This window comes from Genypterus blacodes, unplaced genomic scaffold (assembly GCF_046128005.1).
Source record: "Genypterus blacodes isolate CSIRO-AG114 ecotype Tasmania unplaced genomic scaffold, CSIRO-AGI_Gbla_v1 ptg000029l_1, whole genome shotgun sequence".
Lineage (NCBI taxonomy): Eukaryota > Metazoa > Chordata > Actinopteri > Ophidiiformes > Ophidiidae > Genypterus > Genypterus blacodes.
The window spans coordinates 5,583,505-5,607,550 of NW_027466842.1; the positions used below are offsets into that span (position 1 = coordinate 5,583,505).

General features: G+C 43.5%; 1 protein-coding gene across 1 annotated transcript in view; it reads left to right on the forward strand.

Moving 5' to 3' along the window:
* The window catches only part of gpc5c (glypican 5c), an 81,313-nt gene that overhangs the window by 25,306 nt on the left and 31,961 nt on the right, over window positions 1–24,046 (forward strand). Inside the window, exons 4-6 of the mRNA XM_076144933.1 lie at window positions 9,142–9,305; window positions 10,670–10,729; window positions 11,817–11,939. Coding sequence (XP_076001048.1) covers window positions 9,142–9,305; window positions 10,670–10,729; window positions 11,817–11,939 — 347 coding nt within the window. The remainder of the gene's footprint in view (window positions 1–9,141; window positions 9,306–10,669; window positions 10,730–11,816; window positions 11,940–24,046) is intronic.

The window sequence follows — 24,046 nt, forward strand, 5'->3', positions numbered from 1 at the left end:
TGGTCAGCAATTGAAGTTATTTGTAAAAATATTTGATGTGTTGTAATGCAGATGCTGACAACTCTAAAGCTCAATCAGAATCAGGATCCTGTTTGTGCTATGGCTCAAGAATCTTTTAGTGACAAAAATGCACATTTGGTGGGATGATGCATCTGGCAGGTTCTCCCGTCAATACAGAAGACCTGTGGAGTTCTGTTAGTGACCATCTGGTTCTTGTCACCTCTCTGACGTCGCTCAGATCTGCTGGGGTTTGAGCTCATGGAAGTGTTTTGATAGTTTCGATGATTTCACATGCGGCTGTGATTCGTGGCAAACCAGTGGAGAGTTCTCTGCCATACCACCAGGGGCCATATAAGATATATAAAATCAAATGCACAACTTATAATAGCCAGAATAATAACAAAAAGTGGAAGTAGAATAAAGGAGGGGAGGTGATGCTGGGTTTTTCAATCTGGCGTTATCTAAAAGGAGACCACTGGACACCATTTTCGAGAAGATTAGCCATAATGGTCAGAGTTTCATCTGCAGTATATGGTTTGTGTAAGTGATGTTTCTGGTAACAGCATTGCAGCTCATGGCCAGTCTATATGGTTACCCCATTTTGCTGTTGTGTGCCCTTGGCACTTGGTCTAATCCTTGAGCTGGCTGGCTCAGCAGTCCATTAGCTAATGATGGTGGGTGCAGCCTCTCCTTTCCTCAGCAAAATTCACACATCTTTTCCTCTACTCTACTTTTCTCTTCCCTCTCTATCTCTCTTGGTGCTTGCCTCGTTTGAATATGCCGATGACCACGCCGCAGAAATCCCCCAGTTTTGCTCCTTTGAATATTAATGCTGTGGTAACTGTGAGCAATAATAGCGGCCGTGGTGATTGATTGCTGTGTCATTTACTTTAAGTCCGAACATAGAGCAGTCGTCCACAGTGTATTATTCTTTTATATGACCCATGACTTGGATTTATGGAATCATATAATTTCAGAAATCATGTCATTTCTCAGATATGTAGCTGATTATGAGTTGATGAAATGTTCATAGCATGGAGACTAAATATTGTGGTGGTGCAGCACATTCATTCCGACCCTGACGTCTGCTCCTCAGCTGAACTGTTTCAGCCAGAATTGAAAATGATGGACGAGAGAGATGACAAGAAAAAGAAATGACACTGTTAGTCTTCTCTCGTTTGCTCTGGAATCTGCTGCACCCGTCATAGTGTTTCCATTTGCATTATGAACTTCAACACTAATCCACCTTAATTGCACCAGACCGAGCCTCTGAGAGTGATTGATGATCGGGCCCTTTTGAACATTCAATGATTCATGTGCTAAAGAGGCTGCACAGTAACAAAATGATGAATACCACCACACACACACCACTGTGTCATCCGCTGGAATAAATGTGATTAACTGGAAGCGTTATAATATCCCAGATACAGTTCTTGTTGTTTTCTTTCAATGTGTAACACTTTCGTCTATGGTCTTTTTTTACTGTTTTGTAAGCTCTCCTCTCTCCCCCTCCGCTCCTGTCTGTCACTCTATAAATAGCCTCCCAGCCCTCTCTATCTCAATCTTGACACCCTGCAGCAACCTCACCTGTTGCCTTACATGCCCGCCGGTCAAGTGTTTGATCACCTTTAAACCACCTTCGAAATATTTTCACACAGCTGTGACTTCAACCACAAACGCCTTCTGCATCTCTGTTGCAGTTGCTGCTTCATTGGAGGGCCTCACTTGGACATGTGGACTTCTGAAATTTTCTATCCGCAAGCTTATTTTCTTTGCTTGTGTGCATGTATTCCAGCATATGTCAGACAGAGACACATTGAACTCACTTGACCTCCATCTGTCTATTTCTCTACCCTGTTTTCCTTTGTTTATGTGGTATGAAACCCATTCCATTCAGACGTCTTGCCACATTTTCTCTCTCTTTAATTCTCCTAAATGTGTTTACAAAGATTTGTTCGGAGGACAACTCCAAAGTAACACCCATATTTACAAGGGTAAACCAAAAGCCTCTCATATTTAGATCATCTGCAAATGATTTAATCAGAGTAAACAGTTTGGAGGGAGAAACTCAATGTTCTCTTCTGACTTGGAACGTCAAGGACTTATCGCCATGATATGTGAGGGACAGACTCTCTCTCTTTAATTAACGCTGACATCATTTGGACAGGAGAGGAAGATGGGGGTTGGGATAGTGGGAACAAGGACAGAGAGACAGATAGTCTGTAATGTAAAGTGCATAGTGAGAAAATCGAAGACAAACTCATTCAGAGAGGAGGAATGAAGAGAGACCTCAAATGGATTAATTAGAGGAAAGAGGGCAAGAGAAGAAGAGTTATGCTGTTAATCAAGCTTTCACTGTCACTCAAGGCCTTCTGGGAGAGAACACACACAGAGGTTGATAGTAGTTCAGGGGACATTTTATAGATTTAATTAATTGCTTAATTAATGATTGATCAATAGTCATCAGGCATGTCCCAAACAACAGAGAATGTAAAAGAGACAAATCATTCCATTATTCTCATTAGTCGTAAATGGTCTTAAACCCCTTGGCTTGTCCCTGCAGTAAGAGTTGAGTACGTTTTGTTGAGTTATGTGTCTCTTACACGACGAGTTCTACCAAATGTGCCATAATTTTAAGTATTTAAATAGATTCAATGATCCACAAGACAGCTGCAATAAGAACAAAACGCTCTCCTCACATTGATTTTGGGCTAAAACTGTCTTCTGTTTTTAAACACACATGCCCAGTTATTGCAATTTACTACTACTATGTCTCTCAAGCCTGTTGTTATAAATAAAAATCTGATCTGTCAATGTATGTAACCTAATTTATGTTCACTTTGCCTTTACACCATACAAGAAGCACTTAGGCTACCGTTGTAATTCTGGGTTGACTTCTCTTTGAGCCCTTTGGGTTCTGTTAAGCTCCACACCTCAACGCTGACATCTGTCTGTATGTGTGGTTGAACATAAAACACAGCCCAGCAGGGCTGTTGGGGGAGAAGAGAGAGTTTCTTATTCTCTTAACCCACCCAACTTTTCCCAGATGGTCCAGGGTTTGAACTGGCAAGTTTCCAGCAACTAAGCAGCTTCTTTAACCTCAAGGCCACTACCACATCACTACTACTCCTGTGAAATTGAAGTAGTCATTTTAATGCATAAATAAAGGAGAAAAAAAGTATCTATCTGGCTGGACCTTTGCTGTATATGCGTATTGTTATTTTTGGATGGCAACATAGGGTGACAACATCGTGTTGCATACAGTATCCACAGTGTTACATGTAATATCCAGTGTTGATCCTGGAATAAGGTAATTTCTGGCATTATAGATGAAGCAGATGTACCTGCTCAGAGAGACTATTTACCTAATAAATTGAACCTGAAACTTTGAAAGTCCTAAATTGTGATGTTTGCTTTGAATTAAAACCTGTAACCCAAGAGTGCTGTCCGAGTCCAACTTGGCCGATCGTACTGTAATTTGTAATGATTTCAATCCTCACCCTATTGTAGTCAGACAAATTAGAGTCCAACCGGGCCTGAAACAGAGCAGAGAGTTTTGAATCCAAACCTGACAAAGATGTTGAACGGACTGGAAGTGGACCAGTAGGCAACCAGAGAAAACAAGACATTCTTACAACAGCGTCTGTTTCATCATAATCGGACCGAATTGCCTGATTCTTATTACGTTTGCAGTGAACAAACCCAGTAGGTTGGTTTTCTTACACTATTCCAAACAACTTCCATTGACAACACATTTGATTTTCTTTTTGACAGAACCAGAATCGGGGTCAGACAGGTCCCATCAGGTTTTGGAAAGTAATTTCAATGGTCTAGCACCCACTTGCTATGATACACTTAAATAAGATTCCAATCCTCATTCACTACATTAAACACAGGATGCATCAGATGCTTACCTGTGGAGGATGTAACAGCAGACCGCCAGACAACATTCCTCTCCTGGCCCTGTCAGACCACAAGAAGGTGTTTGCTGTGGGCTAAGAAGCATCAGCACTGGACTGTTAGTGACTGGAAAAAGGAAGTCTGGTTTGGATTTTAGCTGCACCACAAGGACTCAGGGTGTGGTGTAAACAACTGACCCATCAAGCATGGCTACAGCTACACACACTAGGTTTAGAGGCTTAGAGGTATCCAAGTGGTATACACTGGGCCCATTAATACCTTAGCGCATACCTTAACATTAACATGACCTTGAACTCCTGCACATGTGGCCATCCTGAAATGGCTCAAAGTCCACTCAGGTAGATAATCCTCTGATGTACGCTGTGACGAACTCTAATGCAACATCTCAGATCAGAAAGGATCTTCAGATTTATCATTAAGACGCTAAAAGTGGCCATTATCAGGCCTAATGGTGGTCTTAAAGAGCACTGAACAGAAGTTTCCATCTCTCTGGGCGCTGAGAGTCAGTCAGTACATTTACAATCTACACCAGAAGAGCACTGTCGGCTCTTTTGATCGCTCACTGCCACAGAGTGAAACGTAATTGTATTGCCTTCTAGTGGAAATTGATTATTCCATGGTTACAGGAGAAACTTGGGAGAAATTAAGTTTGTGTACATCCCATAACTCAGGCGGCTGAATGTGGTCAGATAATGGATGTAAGCAGTGGGCCCAGGAGGATATGAATGAAGACAGAGGCGGTTTCCAGCTCTGTGCTTCAGCGGTTTGTAATTCTTTGAAACTGATGTCCGTAAAGGTCATTAAAGCCAAGAAATATGCAAGTATGATAAACGAAAACAGTCATTATGTCCTGGTTAGGAATCGGGTGTTGTTTGAGTCCAGGTCAGGAACTGATGATACTATAACAGATCCTTACCATCAACTTCTTTTCTTCTATTTCAACACACTTGGTCACACTGAAAGAAAGAAAGTGTACATTTGTGCAGTCAGTGCCAATGTCAGAGCTCTGACAGTGACTTGGGCTGTTTGGCAAGTTCAAAAAGTTAAAAAGTGAATGGCAGTGTACAAACAGTGTGTGTGTTTGTTTGTGTGCTTGCTCGCGTTCATGCCATTAAGCACAAAAGCTCGAGACGCGCTATTCATCCCACAGTCCGGCGTGCATGGGGTGAGAGGGGGCTGAGAACGTTTCCTTGGCTTCGCTGGCTAATCCCTCGATAAATAAACTGGGAAGACGAGCCACCACAGCTATCTGTAAGACAATACTCCCGAGAGGAGGGATGGCCCAGGGCCGGACCAGCACGCAGCTGATCCTCTCGCTCTTTACTTATCTTTAGATTTACTCGCCTCGGTATTCTGTTAAAAATCAATTATTCATGTATGTTTGACACTATAAGTAGAGTCTTGCTGCTTGTGAAAATAGCGACCTGTTCCTTCACACAGCAGCAGTAGAAATCTAATTTAATTGGTAGTCTGATGTACATAGATAACATGCCTTGTGTTTTTCTAGTCTTCCCATGTGGGCTTGTGTATCTCACCCTTCCGCCCCTTCTATTAGCCTCCATCTTCAGGCAATCATACAAGGAATGCCCCACACGGAATAGCTGGAATTGTAAAGGTATAACAAGGAACAACAGGTGGTCGAGCGCATACACACGCACACGCACACAACCGCACACATGCGCTGGGCGTAAATGGGATTTCCATTCTCACGCCATCATCAGGTCAAGAGATAATTGATTTATCGCCGTGTTCTGGGCCCTGTCATTATTCAAGCTGTCATCTGATTGGCCCTCAGGATTATGTGGTCGTGAGATTCAGCCCATGAGTGAATGTCTCCATTCCTCACAAGGATCTGTAACCCAGATAGTGTTTATTTTCCCTTTTGAGGACCTTGTGTTTTGTTTACGCTGTTGTGTGTTTAGTTAGGCATATGACTGACTTTTTGCCAATGTTATTGTTTTGATATGTAGGCCTTTTGCCAATCTCTTCGTGCGTGTTCAAAATGAGGACATTTTTATCCTGCTCTTTGCGGCTTTGTTGTACAAATGAGGGGATTGCACAAACAGAACTGTGGGTGACCTCTTCTCCATGTTCATATTTTACAAAGATGTTTACATGTCTTTGTGTTAGAGAGCAGCATTGTGCGACAGGCGAGAAATGGTGTTGGGATTTAGAAGTTAAATCTGCCACTTTGAAAAGCCTGAAATCCTGCTTTAATCTCCTGATGCTTTCTGCTGCAGACGCACCATAAAACAACTCGTTTCTTTTTCTTTCTCTTCATTTGTCTTGAATTGGAAATATGAATGACCTTCATGACCTTCTGTCTAATATGAAGTGTTTGGGCTTTTGAGAGCTACAAAGTTGCCTATCGGGACAAACAAAGATTCAAAGACCAATACTTTGTATCCTGCTGTATCAGTATTTGGCAACATTTCCACAATCTTGAAGAGATTAAATCTTAACAGAACATTACAATACCGCTGCGGCTTTTATTATTACATAGCGGCCATCAAAATTATAAAACTTCCCCCTTTCATAATACTAGGTTAGAAAATTACTCTGTTGACAGCATTTGCAGCATGTGACAGTGAAAGCATGCATAGCTGGCAAAAGACTGAAAAACTTGGGATCTCTTATTTTCCTTAATTTGGGGCAGAATTCTCTCACAGGAAGAATAAATCACACACAGTATGAATAAATGTACTGTATTAACCTCACCATGTTCTGCTTTTTGTCTTATTCCAAGATTTGTAGTTATAAATCTGGGGTTTGCCTTCTTAAAACCAGTAATATGTGTGTGCGGCAATTCTGTGGTTCTCTGCAGAATGTTGCCAGCAGTGTATCTTCATGAATCATAATTTGTGTGCATACGTGTTTTCTGTCTAGGTTTAGTTATAGTTACATATGAAGGAGGAGTGTATTGATATTCTGTTGCTACAAACAACAAAAACAAAGAAACTATTTGGCCGTATGCTGGAAATCATTGTTTGCCATCTTTCTTTGTTTTATATAGTCACGCTTTTTTCAAGTCAAACATTTACAAGCATTCTAATAAACGTCGAATGTGTCATGTTGTGTCGACAGCATGCAAATGATTTACACATTAATTGCGCTCAGAAGCAGTGCTGCGCGTGCAGCTGTTGGCTTTGTGTGTCGATGGGCTCAGAGCACAAAGCAGTTGCTTTGCTCGATCTTTTCTCCCTGCCACAGTGAAGTGTGTGTGTGTGTGTGTGTGGCATGTTTGCATGTGAGCATGTGTCTCTGTGCATGTGCGGTTGTGTGCCGCTCAAACACATGTGAGCGTGTTTTATGGGTCTAGAGGGAGTTAAGGTTAATGCAATAAAACAACCATCCCCGTGCCCAGCGTCTGCCTCCAGAGGGAAGTTAAGCACAGAATAAGAAGGGGGAGAGAGAGAGTGCAGAGTGAAGTGCAGGCTGAAGGATGGCGAGGAAAGATGCTTGGGTGGTGAGACGTTAGAAGATTGAGAACAGAAGTCACAGACATTTCTGTGCACAAAGCAATGCTGAGATTGTTGTGCCGTTGCTCAGGAATAGCTGGCTGCTATGTGGAAACCTCCATTTAAAGTCCATTTATAGGGCACACGTATGAGTGATCTGCCTCACCCTTAAAGGGAAAGTCTATATATATCTGTCTGGCACACAGACCCCAACTAAGACATGTTTTGTAACCGTTAACGCATATTTCACCTGCTTCCAGGATTACTCAACTCACATCTTTGTAACATCTGACACGCCCCCGCACAAAACCATTCACACCCGCATGACTACCAATTCCTTGCCTTATGGAGAAGCTGCATGTGTTTATTTTTATGCATTCCATTGTTTAGGGTCCATCAAATCCCTCCCTAAACACCTGCATTGTTGAGGCGTTGCATCTAGCGGCACGACAAAAACGCAAGGTATTGCTTTGGTGTTACCACTTGGGAGGTCTTGGGCTGATCTCCAGTGACTCTTATTGGATGCAGAAGGCGAGGTCCTTCTCTGATCATTCTTCTCACCATAAACTTGTTTTGCTCCAGCTGCCCTCCTCTAAAACAAACGCACTGCCTGTTACTCATTTAGAGATCTGTGGGCAAGTGGAACAAACAGAAATCACAATAAAACAGTCAGCAGTTTTAATAGTTCTAATAACAGTACTGACGGTGTATGCTTAGTGACATTTTGCAGGTGTAAATTTGAAAAATCTGAAAAACAAAATTAGGGTTTGTTTGCTAAGCTTGATACCAGTCTACTTTAGACAGAACTTTCCAATTTAATGTATTCAAATGAGTTTAACCTTGAGTTACAGCATCTACAAAGAAAAACATTACTCTACTTTCATACACTTTCTACTTTAAATTGTCTAAATGAGCTTTACTTTGTGTTTTCTTCAATTAGGTTCAAACAGAGAAGCTTGATTCATTCTTGATTCCTCTAAATAAATCACCAGTGGATTAATGGTGCTTCTAAATAACATGTAGGGGTGTCTGAGGCTCTATCTTGCACAATGGAGTGAGTCATCCTTATGCACAAAGCAAAGCGCACATACACACACATTGATCACTATGAGTTACTCAGTCCAGCGAGTGCCATTCAGTTTGTATCCCTGGATAATTGAGGACTACTTAATAACACAGCCAGAGGCTTTTAAGCCAATGAGATGTCATTGATTTTGCGTCTTGCTTTGAAACATGTGCCTCTTTATTCTCATGAGCTCCGCTGTCTCCCTCTCTCCTATGTCGGCTTTAATAGCTCACTGGAGATACACTCTTTGCCAACTGTACGCATATGTATTCACCTCTGCAAGCCAGTGGAATTTTCTACATTTACTGTCAGCCCCACTGGCAATAACTCACTCATGACACCATTTTCTTTCATCACATCACATACACCATCTTGCCGTGTCCTTTTGCTGTACCTCTCCATTCTAGAATTCCTTTCATCCAGACATTGTTGCACTGGCGTCTGGGAATGTCTTGCTCTAAAACGATGTCGCCCTAAAAAAAGTTTAACATTTGTCATTTATTACGTCATTTATTACTTTTATTTGCATTTAATTTCATTCATTTCGTATTCAAGCACATAACCAGTATGTATGTATGTATGTATGTATGTATGTATGCACTCAAGTATGCTGAGGCCACCCTGCTTGCCTCCACCCTTTTGTTTTGTGTTTTCCCAGCATAACAGGTGTGTGTTCTTGCACTTTGCTCCTAACAGGTGGACAAGGTGTGTGGCCTGTCTACTAGAGAACCTACTAGCATGCAGCCTACAAGCCAAGAGGTCATAACCTCTACTGTGATATCACCTACTCATCTTCCGTCTGCTCAACCTTCCCAACATCTACCGGAGCAGTTGCTGGGACAGCTCGCTCACTTGAAGAGGTAAAGCCATGGACAGCAATCAGATTAAAATCACATTGTTATAATCATTCAAATAGAACTAAAACAGCTACAGTAACATGCGCATTTTCGCTCAATTATGTGCAATGTGGAAATGCTAGTTTGTTTGCTGATTTAATTTGTTAAACTACATTGTGCACACTGGTCAGATGCAGAATGACATGTAATTATATAACTTTCTAGTCCGCGAGCGTAAAGTAAATTACATGAACACTGATTAACACTGACTTTTAAATGACAACCTGAGATACAGGCCGACTTCTCTTTATGCTGCCACCTAGTTCCTTCTTTTAAATAGTTATTTGGACACATCAAAGACATACACACGCACACGCGCACACACACACACACACACACACACACAAACACACACACACACACACACACACACACACACACGCAAAGAATAAATGTAGTTCCTGGCAGCAAGGACCATGCCCTCCACCTGGCCTCTGAGGCAGCCGTCCCATGCCCACAGCAGCTGGCAGTGATGTGCCAGGGGAGGGGAGTGGGTGGGGGTAAAATTAATCTTGATGGACCAACAATTTCCTGTTTACCCAGACAGCCATACCACCAACTCTGATCCCCTGCCTGCCGCAGCTTAAATAGTACCACAGTCACACACACACACACACGCACACACACGCACGCACACACGCACACACACACACGCGCACACACACACACACACACACACACATTTGCAGTGTTGCCTTCCTGACCTTGTCCCAAACCATGAATGGCTGCAGTGATGCCAGCCTCGCTGACAGGTCTGCCCTGGCACTACCAGCGTCATTCATGGTAACATAACCCGGCTCCCCACTCGCTGCCATCGCGGGTGCAGGCCACTTCAGAGATTGGCAGCACCCGGCGCAGTAAATGGAGAGGATTCTGTTGCTGCAAAGTATGGAACACGATAGGGTAGAACAACACGGACCATTTACATTTCTCTTTAATGGGATGTAAAATAGGAACTGAGATATTTACCGAGAATTTCTTCACCTTCCTTGAGAACATGTGTTTGCACACGTGCAGATGGTTGCTTGTTTGTCTGTTGACTGACTCAACGTTTATTTTACATTTCTGTTTTAACTGTCGGTGTGTAAAGGGGAGTCATTGTGATTGTGGTTGTTGTTTTGCCCGTGTGGCCTGGACTCTGCATGTGCATGATTCATCCCTCTCTTCCAGGTGTCAACTGACCGTCTCCTCTCCCTCCTCTCCACATGTCTTGTCATGCAATCCTATTGTTTTTTTTCCTCTTTCCTCTCAACCCCCCCTTCATGTCCCCGCATCTACCTTGCTTGCAACAATCTCTCCCCTTGGACAACAACTCCCGTCATCCCCAGCTCCTTCCCCCTGAAACCCTCCAAGAACAATAAAAATAGCAGTCTGAGAAACATCTCTAGGTAAGCATGAACCCAGAGGCCTCTCTCTCTCTCTCTCTCTCTCTCTCTCTCTCTCTCTCTCTCTCTTTCTCTCTCTCTCACTCTCTCTCTCTTACTGTTACTCTCACGCTTACTCTTACTCTAACTCTAACTCTTACTCTCTCTCACTCACTCTCACACTCACTCCCCCTCCCACTCACTCCCTCTAACACTCCCCTCTCTCTCTCTCTTTTCTCTCTCTCTCTCTCTCTCTCTCTCTCTCTCTCTCTCTCTCTCTCTTACTTTTACTCTCATGCTTACTCTTACCCTAACTCTAACTCTAACTCTTACTCTCTCTCACTGACTCTCACACTCACGCCCCCCTCTCTCCCTCTCACTCACTCTCACACTCCCCTCTCTCTCTCTTGTCTCTCTCTCTCTCTCTCTCTCTCTCTCTCTCTCTCTCTCTCTCTCTCTCTCTCTCTCTCTCTCCCTGTCTCTCTCCTCTGTGTCAGTCTATCTGCACCATTGGCATCATCTCACATTGTGTTGGATAGATTTTAGTGTTTGTGAGTGATGGAGTTGTGCGACTGCTCCGACTGATTCAGCACATAATCCTTCACGACCTTTTATATCAGAGCTGCGCTATTTCATGGGTGGCAACAATGTGTTGCCAATCAACATTTAAATCCCATTGTTTTGCTCAAGACAACGCTGTGCATATCGATGACATCTGTTTGCAGCTTCCCCACACCGCTTAATTGGTAAAAATGTGCTGACTCAGTGAAGTGGTCAGATTAGAAAAAAGCCATCACCATCATTATCATTCGGAACACATTATAATATTTATCACATGCATGCACTGTTGAATGGAATGCAGATACTGTTTGCAGATACTGTTTGCTCATATGTTTGCAGATACTGTGTGTCTTACTGTAACGTATACCCACCAATCTAAGCACAGAAGTAGAAGCGTGTGGTAACATAGACCACATTTACACAATGGATGTGGTTTGAGCGCTTTAAACCACAATGAAACACACAAGTTTTGTGTTTTCTAGCATGGGTCATGATTCATTTTATGTGCCCGTTCTGCTCCCATCCTCCCTACATGTCTCTTTCTCCTCAGGGAGTTCCTGATGTACCTGCAGCGTTACAAGTCCTTCTTCGCCGCCTTGCCAGAGATGCTGTGTGAAGGAGAGAACGTGGTGGACGACTCCACATGCTGGAGTGGAGACGATGTGGTGGAGAGGTAAGAGGACTGAAAGGCTAAAGGGAAATTAACGATTCCTTGCCAATGAAACTTTAAAAGAAGCTGAATGTAGTGGGAAGGAAAGGAGAAATGACAAAGAGAGGCGATAAACACTATGGAGATCACATTCAAAATGCTTGTTTGTGTTGTGGTAAATTGTGACGCAAAGATTTCTGACCTTGCGCTTTGCGGAAAATTGCTGGAAAGGCCACTATACAGTTGTTTTGAATTTCGGAAACTAAAAGATGCTGTTGCTGTTGAATTCTGTGTCGTAAGATTTTCATTATGATGCCAGGAAAACCTTTTTTTAATCCTCTTGAGACATACTGCAGATTTATAGCCCCCAAATATTCCTGTCTGCTTTTTAAGATGCAATTCATACAGTATCCGACTTGTACTTCATAGAACAATGTTGGGAATGCAGTTTTTTCGCCCCCGGTTAGGAAAGTTATCTTGCTTAACTACTTTGCCTTGGGCAGTTATTGTGTAGACACACAGATTTGCTGGAAGAAGAGTTTGTAGATTCAAAAACTATTCCAGATGGAACTAATGGTTATTTTAATGCATCTTCTCAAACAGCCTGCCGTGACAATTCAATGGGGGATTAAATACTTTATAAGTTTAGAATATGTTTGGATTTGTGGAAAACTGACTGTGTTTGTGTACGTGTGTGTGTGTGTGTACGTGTGTGTGTGTGTGTGTGTGTGTGTGTTGGTGTGAATTTCAGGCTGCGAGTCAGTGAAGCTTGCTGTTTTTAAACAATGTGGAAATGAGGAAGTAATTGTAAATTCATCTCCATCCTGAGCAAAATGTTGACAGTTTCCATATAGTGTGTGTGTGTGTGGTTTGAGCAAGAGTTGCCCTCTGGACCGCTCTCTCTCTCCCTCTCTCTCTCTCTCTCTCTCTCTCCCTCTCTCTCTCTCTCTCCTCCTGTCTTCTCTTCTTTTTCTTTCTTTCTTTTATTTATGAGGTTTTCTTTCTCTGCTGTTATTGCTGTGACCTTAAAACCTTTTCTTCGTGATCATGTGCCTAACTCTCCCAGTCTACTACTTTCTCTTTGAGTTTGACTCTTGTGTTTGTGTGTGTGTGTGTGTGTGTGTGTGTTTGTGTGTGTGTTTGTGTGTGTGTTTCCCCCGTGGATCAGCTTCTTACACACTCTAGAAAAATCAATAGAAAAAACCACTCCACAATTAAGACAAGTTTAACATCTCCTGCGCCTCTAAGCAGGCTTCCATCACCATGGCAACTTCCTGCGCAGTGCCAGTGTTGGCATTGAGCTCCTGTTCTTCATTCTGCCATACGTTAGACATCACAACACATCGGGCACATAAACACACACTCTTGTTACTAAAAAGAGCATTTTAGCTTTCCTCAGTGGAGGGCAGAAGGTTTTTGTCAGAGCCTTTGATGGGACCATGAGACAGCGTACACAACCCCATTATTGTTTTAGTTTGTCTCTTCTGTTCTGTTCTGTTCTGTTCTGTTCTGTTCTGTTCTCTTTACTTAACTTAACTTCTCTTCTCTTCTCTTCTCTTCACTTTACTTTACTTTACTTTACTTCTCTTCTCTTCTCTTCTCTTCTCTTCTCTTCTCTTCTCTTCTCTTCTCTTCTCTTCTCTTCTCTTCTCTTCTCTTCTCTTCTCTTCTGTCATTCATCAGGGCTTGTGACTGTGTGACAGCATGCATAGCAGGTGGCCAATGTCTAGGGGCTGCATCCACGATCAGGAACATATGAGAATGGAGAGATGGAACCATTTACCAGTTTTAGAGACACGTATTCACTTCTTCTTCACTTTCTCTGACAGCCAAACCACCAACTCTCTCAACTTCTCACTTCATGTGCGGCAGTGAAGTGAAAGTGTCATTTTTACAGCCAATGGCACTTGTTTTCAACCATTGTGCTAATGAGCTTTAACTGCATGTTATCACACACTCCCCGCTGAGAGCCTGGTCAATGCGTGTTCTTGGGTTGATTAAGAAAATGGCACCCCACCGAGACATTTGGCACCTGCTTAGGTTTACAAACTGCTTAGGTTAGTGACTGGCTGTTGAGCAAACTCTCTTCCATCGTAGCAGACTGGGAAGGAGAGAGGGAGAGAGCGAGAGAAGGAAAGAGGACATGGCATTAAACGGGTTGCCATTTTGGTGCCATTGTGCACCCTGTGTCTCCCTTTGCCCCTGATGATGGAAGCAGGGTGGAGGAATTGGGGGGAGGGGGACCTTGGCAGGATAAAGGCCCATTGTGGAGGCTGGAGACTGGGGCACAGCCCTGCCGTGGGGACCCCCAAAGCCTGGAGAGGGAACAAAGACCCTCCTATGAGCGTGCATGGGAACAACTCGGACATTGCTGCCACTGCAACAGTCACTGCCCGGACCCTGCTTGGGAACGCCGCACGAGTAGCAGTGAAGAAGGAGTGGAGGATAGAGAGAGAGAGAGAGAGAGAGAGAGAGAGAGAGAGAGAGAGAGAGAGAGAAAGGACATGATGGGAAAGTGTGTGAAGAAGAGATGCAGTAAATAAATACATAGAGGAAGTATATTAGTAAGACATGTCAAGCTGCTGATTTCCCCACAATGCCTCTGACATCACACACACACACACACACACACACACACACACACACACACACACACACTCACCCACACACCCACACACAGACATACACTATTATATCAGTCGACACTCTATCCATATGCTATTCAACAGCTGGAGGGGATATTCATGGGACATACTTGTACAGTGTTCAGACAAGGAGACACACATCCGCGTGTGGACCACGCACACACACACTTCAAAGCACATCAAAGTCAGCAGGGATTGAAATTCCTTTACCTCTCTTACTCAGCATCTGATGATAGGTGGGGGTTCACAAATGTGAGTCAAAACACCAAAAGTGTCCTGGCATGTGTTCAAACGTCCGCCATCGTTTACATCATCAAGTGTGAATACTTTGCTCCATCTCTCCCAGACGGATAAGATCAACCAAAACTAAAGCATTGCTTCATTCTGTTTGACAAGTAACTGCACGTATATTGTTGTAGCGTTATTGCTAATCTAAACAGTAGGTTGACGTCTGTCCTCACTCAAATTATTGTTAATAATTGTAGCTGTGGCGATGGACAAGATCAGGATTGAACTTTGGCGTCTGTGTCGGGAGGCCCTGCTCGGATTTGGCCCTACTTGTTCGTACGAAGTGAACCTGGAAGGTGGCGGCGCTCAGATTTTTTTACTGGATCGCATAAGGAAACAGGAAAACAATAACTGGAAAGGAGCCCAGAGGTGTGGCTGGGATGAAGTGATGAATGGAGTAGTCTTCCTCGCTGAATTCCAGCTAGGATCTGCGTACATGTGTTAGGATTAGAAGGAGACGGGCTCTGGCATTTCATCAGCATTTTTGGATCTAGAAACACTTACGGGATTCATTTTGTACTCACTTACACAGTGCAGACAGGCGCTGTGTGTGTGATTCAGTAGGGAAAAAATGAAACTATCCTCTCCAGCCAAGCAAGTGTGCTGATTGGACGGCTCGCTTCCTTTCCCTGACCTTTTTTAAGAGAGATTGTTTCGATCAATATTAATTTAAAGTTTTTTTTTAAGTTTATTCATTCTGAATGATTCAACATTGAACCCCGGTGGTGGAAGAATGTGTCAGTGGGGTCAAAAGTTGTTGTGACAGTGTCAGATTGCCATGGATGAGATCTAAAAATGAGAGGGCGTGTGACTGAGTTTGTGAGTGTATCCACATGTGGGTGTGTGTGTGTGCGCACGTGTATCCACTTTAAGAACAAAGAGCTGATAACTCATCGCCATATTTGAGGGATTATTTCCAGCAATTTGGGTGAGCACAGGGTGACGGGCTACAGACAATACAGCAGTGTGAGCGCCGCTGAACGCCTTGCATTTTTATAAGGTTATCACAATCCATTTGTTTATCATTTTGACATCTGGAATCCATTCCGACGTTACAGGGAGAAGCAGGGAGAGTGCTGCGCTGGGCAAAGGCCTCTCACCCCCTCACTCCCGCTCTCTCTCGCTCTCTCTCTCTCTCTCTCTCTCTCTCTCTCTCTCTCTCTCTCTCTATCTCCCTCTCCTAGGCTTCTTCCAATCCCATCATGTCGTATTTTTTACTTCCCTGCTGGCTCTCTGTGCAGGTCTCCCGCGTCAGGAGAACTCAGGTTTGAAAAAATGCAATGGAATTGGATAATGGAATGCATAGCAGAGGGGACAGTAAATTAATTAGCCTATGCAGACGGAGGACCGTTGTGGCTCTGAGCCTGTGTATGTGTGTGTGGCCAAGGGCTTGTGTCATGGCAGCATACCTTCCTGCATACCAGAGTACAGCAGAGGTCAGTTTAGTCTCTTCAGCAGTGTCTCAGCAGCAGCAGCATGAGAACATATCAGCACATCCTACACAGCGAAGAGCTCTGGAAAGTAACTTATACTCCCTCCTCTCCTGTACGACTCTTTACCCTCTTCACCCCTGCCATTTGGACCGACTCCTCCGACAAACTGCTCAGTCCTTCCTCTGTCTCTCCATCAGCCCCTCTCTTCTTCTTTTCCTCTTCAGATCTAATTCTGTAGCCCATCCCTTTCCCATAACCCTGGGCTGCTGCGTGGGACCTCACCGTGACCCCACTTTGCATTGCTTACACTCCTGACTCAGCCATCGGGCCTACGTCTTTCCATTGTATGTGTGTGTACTGGCGAGTTTGTGTCTTGCGAGGGAGACAAGCAGAGCGGAGGGAGAGAGAGGGGCGATCGTATTGCAGCAACTGTATGTTATTTATTCTCTCTGCTGAAATGCTTAGATAGTGGGAGGTTTGAGTGTGTTATCTATGAAAAGGGCCTCCATGCATTCACTTAGCAGGGGTGTAGTATAATGTCTCTGAGTGTGTGTTTATGCATTTCAGAGTTGTATGGTGTGCACGCTGTGTGTTTGTGAAATTTCCTTCCAAGCCCATTCAGTCTCACTGTCATCACTTTTATAGATGGGGACATAGTTTCACGGCCTCTCCCTTCTGTTGTGTGCCCAGTTGGTTGAGTGGGCTGAACTAATATAATTAAAATGCCACAGTAGACGGGGATGTTTTACTGGAGCGGTTCCTACTGGGTGAGGTAGACATTGTGTACTCGCTGCCCTCTGTGTTTGCCCACTGGCGAGGCATCAGATTTATAACAAGACAGGAGAAATGGAGGAATAGACACGCCAAGGGGGGGGAGGGGCAGGGGGAGAGAAACCGGAGATGTGGGAAAATAATGAAATGGATGGAAGGAAAGATGAAGACAAGAAAGACTGTTGGATGGATGGATGAAGGGGAAAAAAAAGAGGGATGTAGGTTAGTGGCATCAGGAAGCAGTGGCTTTTGGAAGAGCCCTGCTTCTTTGTGGCTTTAATTGCCTGTATGAGCCAGTTTGAAGTCCTCAATGGTGGCGTGTCTGGGTGCCAGCCAGTATGTCACTGCGCCCCCCGCCCCCCTCTGTGTGTGTGTGTGTGTGTGTTTGTAAAAACCCTCTCAAGCATCTCTTCCTCTCATGTTTGGGACACACATGGACTCACTGCCCGAGTGGACAAAGCACCAAAAGCCTTCAAAAATGCCTCCTTGATCTCCAAGAACCACAGATTATAGACACTTTTCTCTCACACACAAAAACGAAGAAGAAGTTATTACATGTAGCACAGAACATTTGTAGACGAGTCCTCCAGGAAGACACTCGAGAGGCAAATTTTTCTCTTGTCATAACATAGCTCTTGAGAATCACAGCTCACAAATGGAGCGCTTGTTGTTTCTGAGGCTGCGCTGATGCTTATCGTGCCGCTCAAATATTAGAGGCACGTCGGTGAACTTTGTAGAGAACAACTAGTCATTTCTCGGTAATCTATCAAAGGAAAATAAATTATATGAGCATAACTTTATAATTTGACATTCTTGCGATTATATGGCATATGCTGTAAGACTCAGATGCCCTATTTTTGCTTTAATTGTCAAACAAATTAAACTCAGTTGGAGCAGTACCAGCAACATCAAACTTTATTGTGAAAGTTTCTCTTCAACAGAATCTCTTACTCTCATAACTGACTTAAGTAAGACACACATTTGCTGCAGGTTAACAGATTAAAAGATCTGCACTTCACAGATTTGACTGTTACCATATCACTCACACACTTACACACTCTTAACACTCACTGCCTTTGTTGTGCATTTCAACACAGTTCAAAGGGAGAGAAAATCCGCTTTCAAAACCTCTGCTTTGATCCAAACACGCTGCATGTGGCCATATGGACACGGGATTACGGCTTTATTGACCATCACACTATTTCTGTGTGCCCAATGGTGTCACGCACTGCACACACAGCGAGCACATAACACATCCACAACATGCTCCCATCTGACACGTTCAGAGCTGAACCCCTCTCTCTACCGTGACTATTTATAGGGACACTGTTATCCTTTTCCTGGGGGATGCTGCAGGGTATGCGGACGTCAGTTGGAGCCGTCATGACTGAGTGTAGATGTTTTAGCACGAGTTGGTGTTTGACGTGCTGAAATTCACGGTGATACAAAGTGAGGCTGAGCCGGAGGCCTGTAATGAGCGTTGGCAACAGTCCAGGTTGAGTTGTAGTGTCAATGTGTGTTCAACTCCAGCATTTCCAGTGTGGTATTTGCCATCTGGGTGAGAATCTTTACTGGACGTTTGGTTTGACTGCAACAAGTTTTCGCTTTAGTCCACAGTTGTTGTCCACTCGTGCAGCGGACGAATACGAGAGTACGCGATTATAATGAATGACAGGAAGGTGATGGGGAGAGGGAATGCCAACAAACCCGGCTGAGTCCAATACAACAAAAGTACAGTACACTACTGTTGAGGGTGTTGTGTGTGCCTGTAACGCGTGCTCTGTGTGTGTATGCGGTAACCTGAGACCGCAGGGAAAACGTTCCTAGAATTCCGGGTGGGCTTGGTGTCGCAGCTCGCTCGCTGCAAGCCCCCTGAGTGGTACTGGGAATGCAGGCCTCTGCACGGCACGGAAGAGCCAAAAAAATCAAGGGAAAGTCCCCCCCCACCCCGAACCCCCACCCCCTATCTTCATGCATATACACACACACTTTACCCAGCTGCCAAATCCACACATTCCCAAATAACTGATCAATTAAGGACTCTCAAAGTTTTGTTTCAGAATATATTGCGAATGTAATGACTTGGAGAGATAGTGAATGTTTAATTTGAATCTCACGATTACAAGTTGGGGGCAGTCTAGTAGAAACCCTGTCAATGGAACACGCTGCGTGCTTCATCTCATGATAAACACAAACACATCACTCTCTATCACTCTCTGGGAATTATTAATCATTATGTTCTCAAATCCCTCCATGTTTCTCACCAACCAAAGAGGTATTGGAATTGAAATAAGCCACTGATTAGAGTTTCAATACAGGACGTCACCTGGCAATTAATCACTACATGCGCCCACCAATTTGCAAAATCAAAACACGCACACCAAATAAATAGATAAATGAAAGAGGTATGGAAAGAACAACAAGTTATGTGGCAGTGATTCTGAGCTCTGAGGGGGAAAACACCCTCTGCTCTTCACCCAAACCTGGACTTCTCATGTTCTCCACACTGCTGATAGACAGACAGGCCTGATTGGGACAAATGTGGTAGTTATGGCCTGGATTTCTGCCAGAAAATCCTTTTTGGTGGTAAAATTTCCAATGCCACCATCTGCCTGACTTCATTTCAATGATACATCTTAACCTTTGCCCTTCTTCTCCCTGCCTAGCGTCCAGTCACTCTTACTCCTTGACCTCAATGGCAGTTTGCACAATATTGCGATGTGTCACCCTGGGAGTGTGTGTTATTTGGGTGTCAGATTGCTGTAGTTAGAGCTGCAACTCGATCTCTCTAATCTACAATATGCTCTCAATGTCCGTTTTACCAAGTGTCAGGGGACTATTTCTGTGTGTGTGTGTGTTGGAGTGGGTATACCTATCTTATGATTACACACAAGGCGTAATAGACGTTTCACATGGTGTGTGTGTGTGTGTGTGTGTGTGTTCGTGACAGAAGATGGGTGTGAAACAGTATAGTTTTGCTCCCTTGTGCCCTCAACAGCAGCTGAGAGATTCTGATCCATGACCCTCTCAGTCAATACCCTCGTAAGCTCTCTCTGCTGTGCGTGTGTGGGAGTGAGTGTGTGTGTGTTTCCTTTAGACCATTTACCCCTTAAATTGCATGTGTGAATTAAAATTAGACTGCACTGAGTGTTCTTTGCTTACATACGCAGCATATACAGTCCCAAACCAGTGACGGTAAGTTCTCTCCCTTGTCTGTTTGTCTGTGTTTATAACATACTTTGTATAAATTCAGTAATTCTTACACTGCACATTTGGCCGGTGCAGAAAAGTAGAATGGTTTCAACCCCTGACTGGCCTGCTGTTTACACTGGAGCTGTCATCTTAAGCACCAGATCATGACATTCTGGCCTGGATCAGTCACCCAGACAGACAGACAAACAGGTGGTTGAACCACACCAGAGGATCATGGTCCATATGTCTGCACTCCAGGGCATAGTTTCACCCTCCTGGCTTCCATACACCAACCACCCCCAAGTCCTCTAAACCCTCCTCGGCATGTGGCTGAAAGAAGGAATAGATTCATCTCGCCAGGTCTTTCTTTCTTTCTTTCTTTCTTTCTTTCTTTCTTTCTTTCTTTCTTTCTTTCTTTCTTTCTTTCTTTCTCTCACACTTCATGCCTGTAAAGTAAAAGAGTTGTCAGTGTGGCCTAGGTGAAGTCTAATTTGTTTAATGCTGCCACCTATTGGGCAGTTAACGTCATTGAACACAGTGCCGGGCTGACAGGCGTACACAGGATGAGTTTATTGTTTGTGAACATGTTTGAAAAATGTGTGGAATCCATGGATGGGAATTTGAAAAAAACAGCCAATAGGTCGAAGAACAGAAATTAATAAATGTGATTTAAATTTTGCTCACATGTTTGTCTTCAAACCTGGAGCAATGCACCTGGAGAGCCCTGCATACCTGGTCTGACATGAGACACATACCAAAAAGATGTCAAAACACCCACACAGCCCGCAAAAGAGGCCTTATCAGCCGAGATAAGTAAAAACGCCTGTGTGGGTGTTCAATGGGCGCTCAGGGCCTTTAAATTGTTTTTGGATTAATATTCAGGGCAGCTGTGTGGGGTAATTGAATTCAGCTTCACACCAGGCTCACTGTCAGGACCAATTATTGTAAAAATGGCACAAATAGAAACAACATTCCCTGTTAACTTGTGACATTTTTCATAGTGAAGACATACCTGTGTAATTAGACCCCCACTATTCTAATAAGGTGTTGTATGCGTGTGTGTGTGCAAAAAATACATAGAAAAATGTGTCCAAGTACACTTAGCTGCACAAAAGAGTTCTGTTTTTGTTTATGATGCTTGCTTGCATGTGCACATGTGGGCAAAGCAGATGTGCCACAGTCGCTTGATCCAGGCTAATGGAGCTCTGTGGCGTTTGTTTCCCAGGAGCCTGTGTGGTCTGCTGCCTCTTCCTGGACTCTGTCTATTGGTGTATTGGAGCAGAGCTGGGGACAGTTCATTCTGGGAATGTTATTAAAGGAAACCACCAGCCAATTCCAGCTTTAATCTGTCCTGCTGCCACCAGAGTATAAAAGCTTTCAAGTGGAGCCACACTGCATCTTTCCATCCTTGTCATACTGTGTTCTGAAGCATAGAGTGGATTGCATTATGCTGTATTGCATTTTCGCTGAAATAGAATATAGTATTAATAGGAATAGGAATAGAGTGAATGACTACAAATATGAGAATCAAAACACAGAACTACAGGAAAGCGTGATTACTTTACTTTAACTTATACAGCTTATTCTTCCACTCCTCGCCTCAGAATGACCCGATGCTCTAACAGGAGATACTAAATCCTTCAGTACATACAATTGGCCACATGGATGCAGTGTGGTCACATATTTTGCTAAACTGGCAAACAACAGACACAGCTGTGTAAAAATAATAATGTAATATATGTCATATTTTGTATTTTATTCATCAGTATGAGAGAACATCTTAGACCTTAAACATGAGGTCAACTTTGTGTGCAGAGCCAAGTAGTGGGTGTAGTTTAAATGTTGTATCTTGTGGCTTCTTGGCCATAAGAGAATGAGTACATACATTATATCCTGCCCCAGTTTCTTCTTCGCAATGCGAATGTCAGGATTGGTTAACATATTTACAGGGACAAGTTCAAGTGTGAGTGAAAGCGAATGTAAGAAAAAACAAGAGCGGGAGAGCTATTTATTGCCTGGAGTGAGTCACTTACACCAAATTAATTCAGCTCTTTGCAGTTGCTATGCTTGTTAGATAAATCGATACTTGTTCATTTGCCTGGAGTACCATCGAAATGAAAAATCTGGCATGCTCGGGTGTGTGTGGGCTAGTAATGGGCTAATGATGAGACCTGATCCATACTAGATATTGTAGACATCACCTAGCCAGAGGACAGAAATAGGAATAGATGGGTAGATTAGATCTAATGATCGGCACTAAACACTTCCTGTGCACAAAGTAATCACAGTATTGTAAATCTCTGAAAGTGCATGTGCCTACTAAGTGAATCATTGGGCCTTGTCGTGGATCATTTTTCCTTTTTCTGTTGTTTCTGTGTCGACCAACTTCTTCTCTTGGCCCTCCTTGTTGTTCAGTGTCTTTCTTCAGGGTTTTGGTCCAGAGAGCACAGCCAGACGGGACTGAGCTCAGGCTGAACCCAGAATATGGCATCACCCTTGAGTTGTCCCACAATGCTTATTTATAGAATAGGACAAGGAAGACATCTTTCAAGTTTAAGATGTTAGGCCAGGTGTTTCTATGGAAATTACTCAAGTACTGATACCTGTGCAGTAACAACAAGTCCTAGTGGCTGAGATTCAGCATTTGGACATGAGCAGCTTGGAAATCCCAATTCTTAAGAGAATTCCAACCTGCTATTAGCAGTGGGCCGCATCACCACGCAACCATGGTCTACTGGTGCAGGGGAACGGGGGTCAGCTTTCATCTTCACCCACCCACCAATCTGATAAGATACACCCAGCTGGCTGCCAGAGGGACATCTGCTGACTACACAAACAAGCAGTCGGGCTTCTTTCTTTTCCCCAACAACACAAGGTCCTGGTCAGTCACAAGAAAGAGAATGGGTACAATAGAAATAAGTAAATAAATGAGAAATGATGGGGGAAAAAAGCTCAAATGAAATGATTTGTGCAAGATGGATAGATCTGGATATCCAGATTCCACAGTGGTTGTGGTAATAAATGATTACATTAATAATTGAAGATAAACCCGAGAATGAATATTGACCGGATACTTGACCCGACCCAATAGAGACCCTGGATGTGTATCTGATAGTATCAAAAGGATTCAAAACAAACTTATGAAGGGGAACCATTCATCAGTGGATTTAACGCATGTGGGGGTCTGGTGTTCACTGGGTAATAGCCATGAGTAATTTGATCCATTGGAACTCCAACCATATAGCTGTTACAGTGCTACCACACAATAAACCAGCCTGGTTTTAGCAGGATCACCATGGGACCTCTTAAGAAGTGGTAAAGCAGTTGAGACCCACATAGGGGTGTGTAATTCCAACCCAACCGCACAGCCATAAACAGCTATACTGTATTTCACTGCTCCGCAGTGCCACAAAGACAGATATACGTCCAGTTTGGCCAGGTGTCTTGCCTCAGGTGAGGCTCGCCAAAGCTAAACAAAAACCGTAAGGCCTCATTAATGTAAAGCTGCCGGACTAAGATGTTTTATGTTGGCTGGAATGACATAACCCTGCAGTTAAAAACAGCCTGAGGACACTTTATTGTAGAGCCTCATTATAAATGGTCAAAAGACCTGTCCTAAGCAGCCATGTAATCACTCTAGCTAGCAAACCATTATCGTAAAAGCCACAGAAGAGTTTCGGATATTTTACAACTAATAATAATATAATAATAATAGGCTGTACAAAGAGTCATTTCTTGATTAATTTGCTTCCTATGCACCAACAAAATACTCCAAATATACTAAAAATTACTGCTAATCACG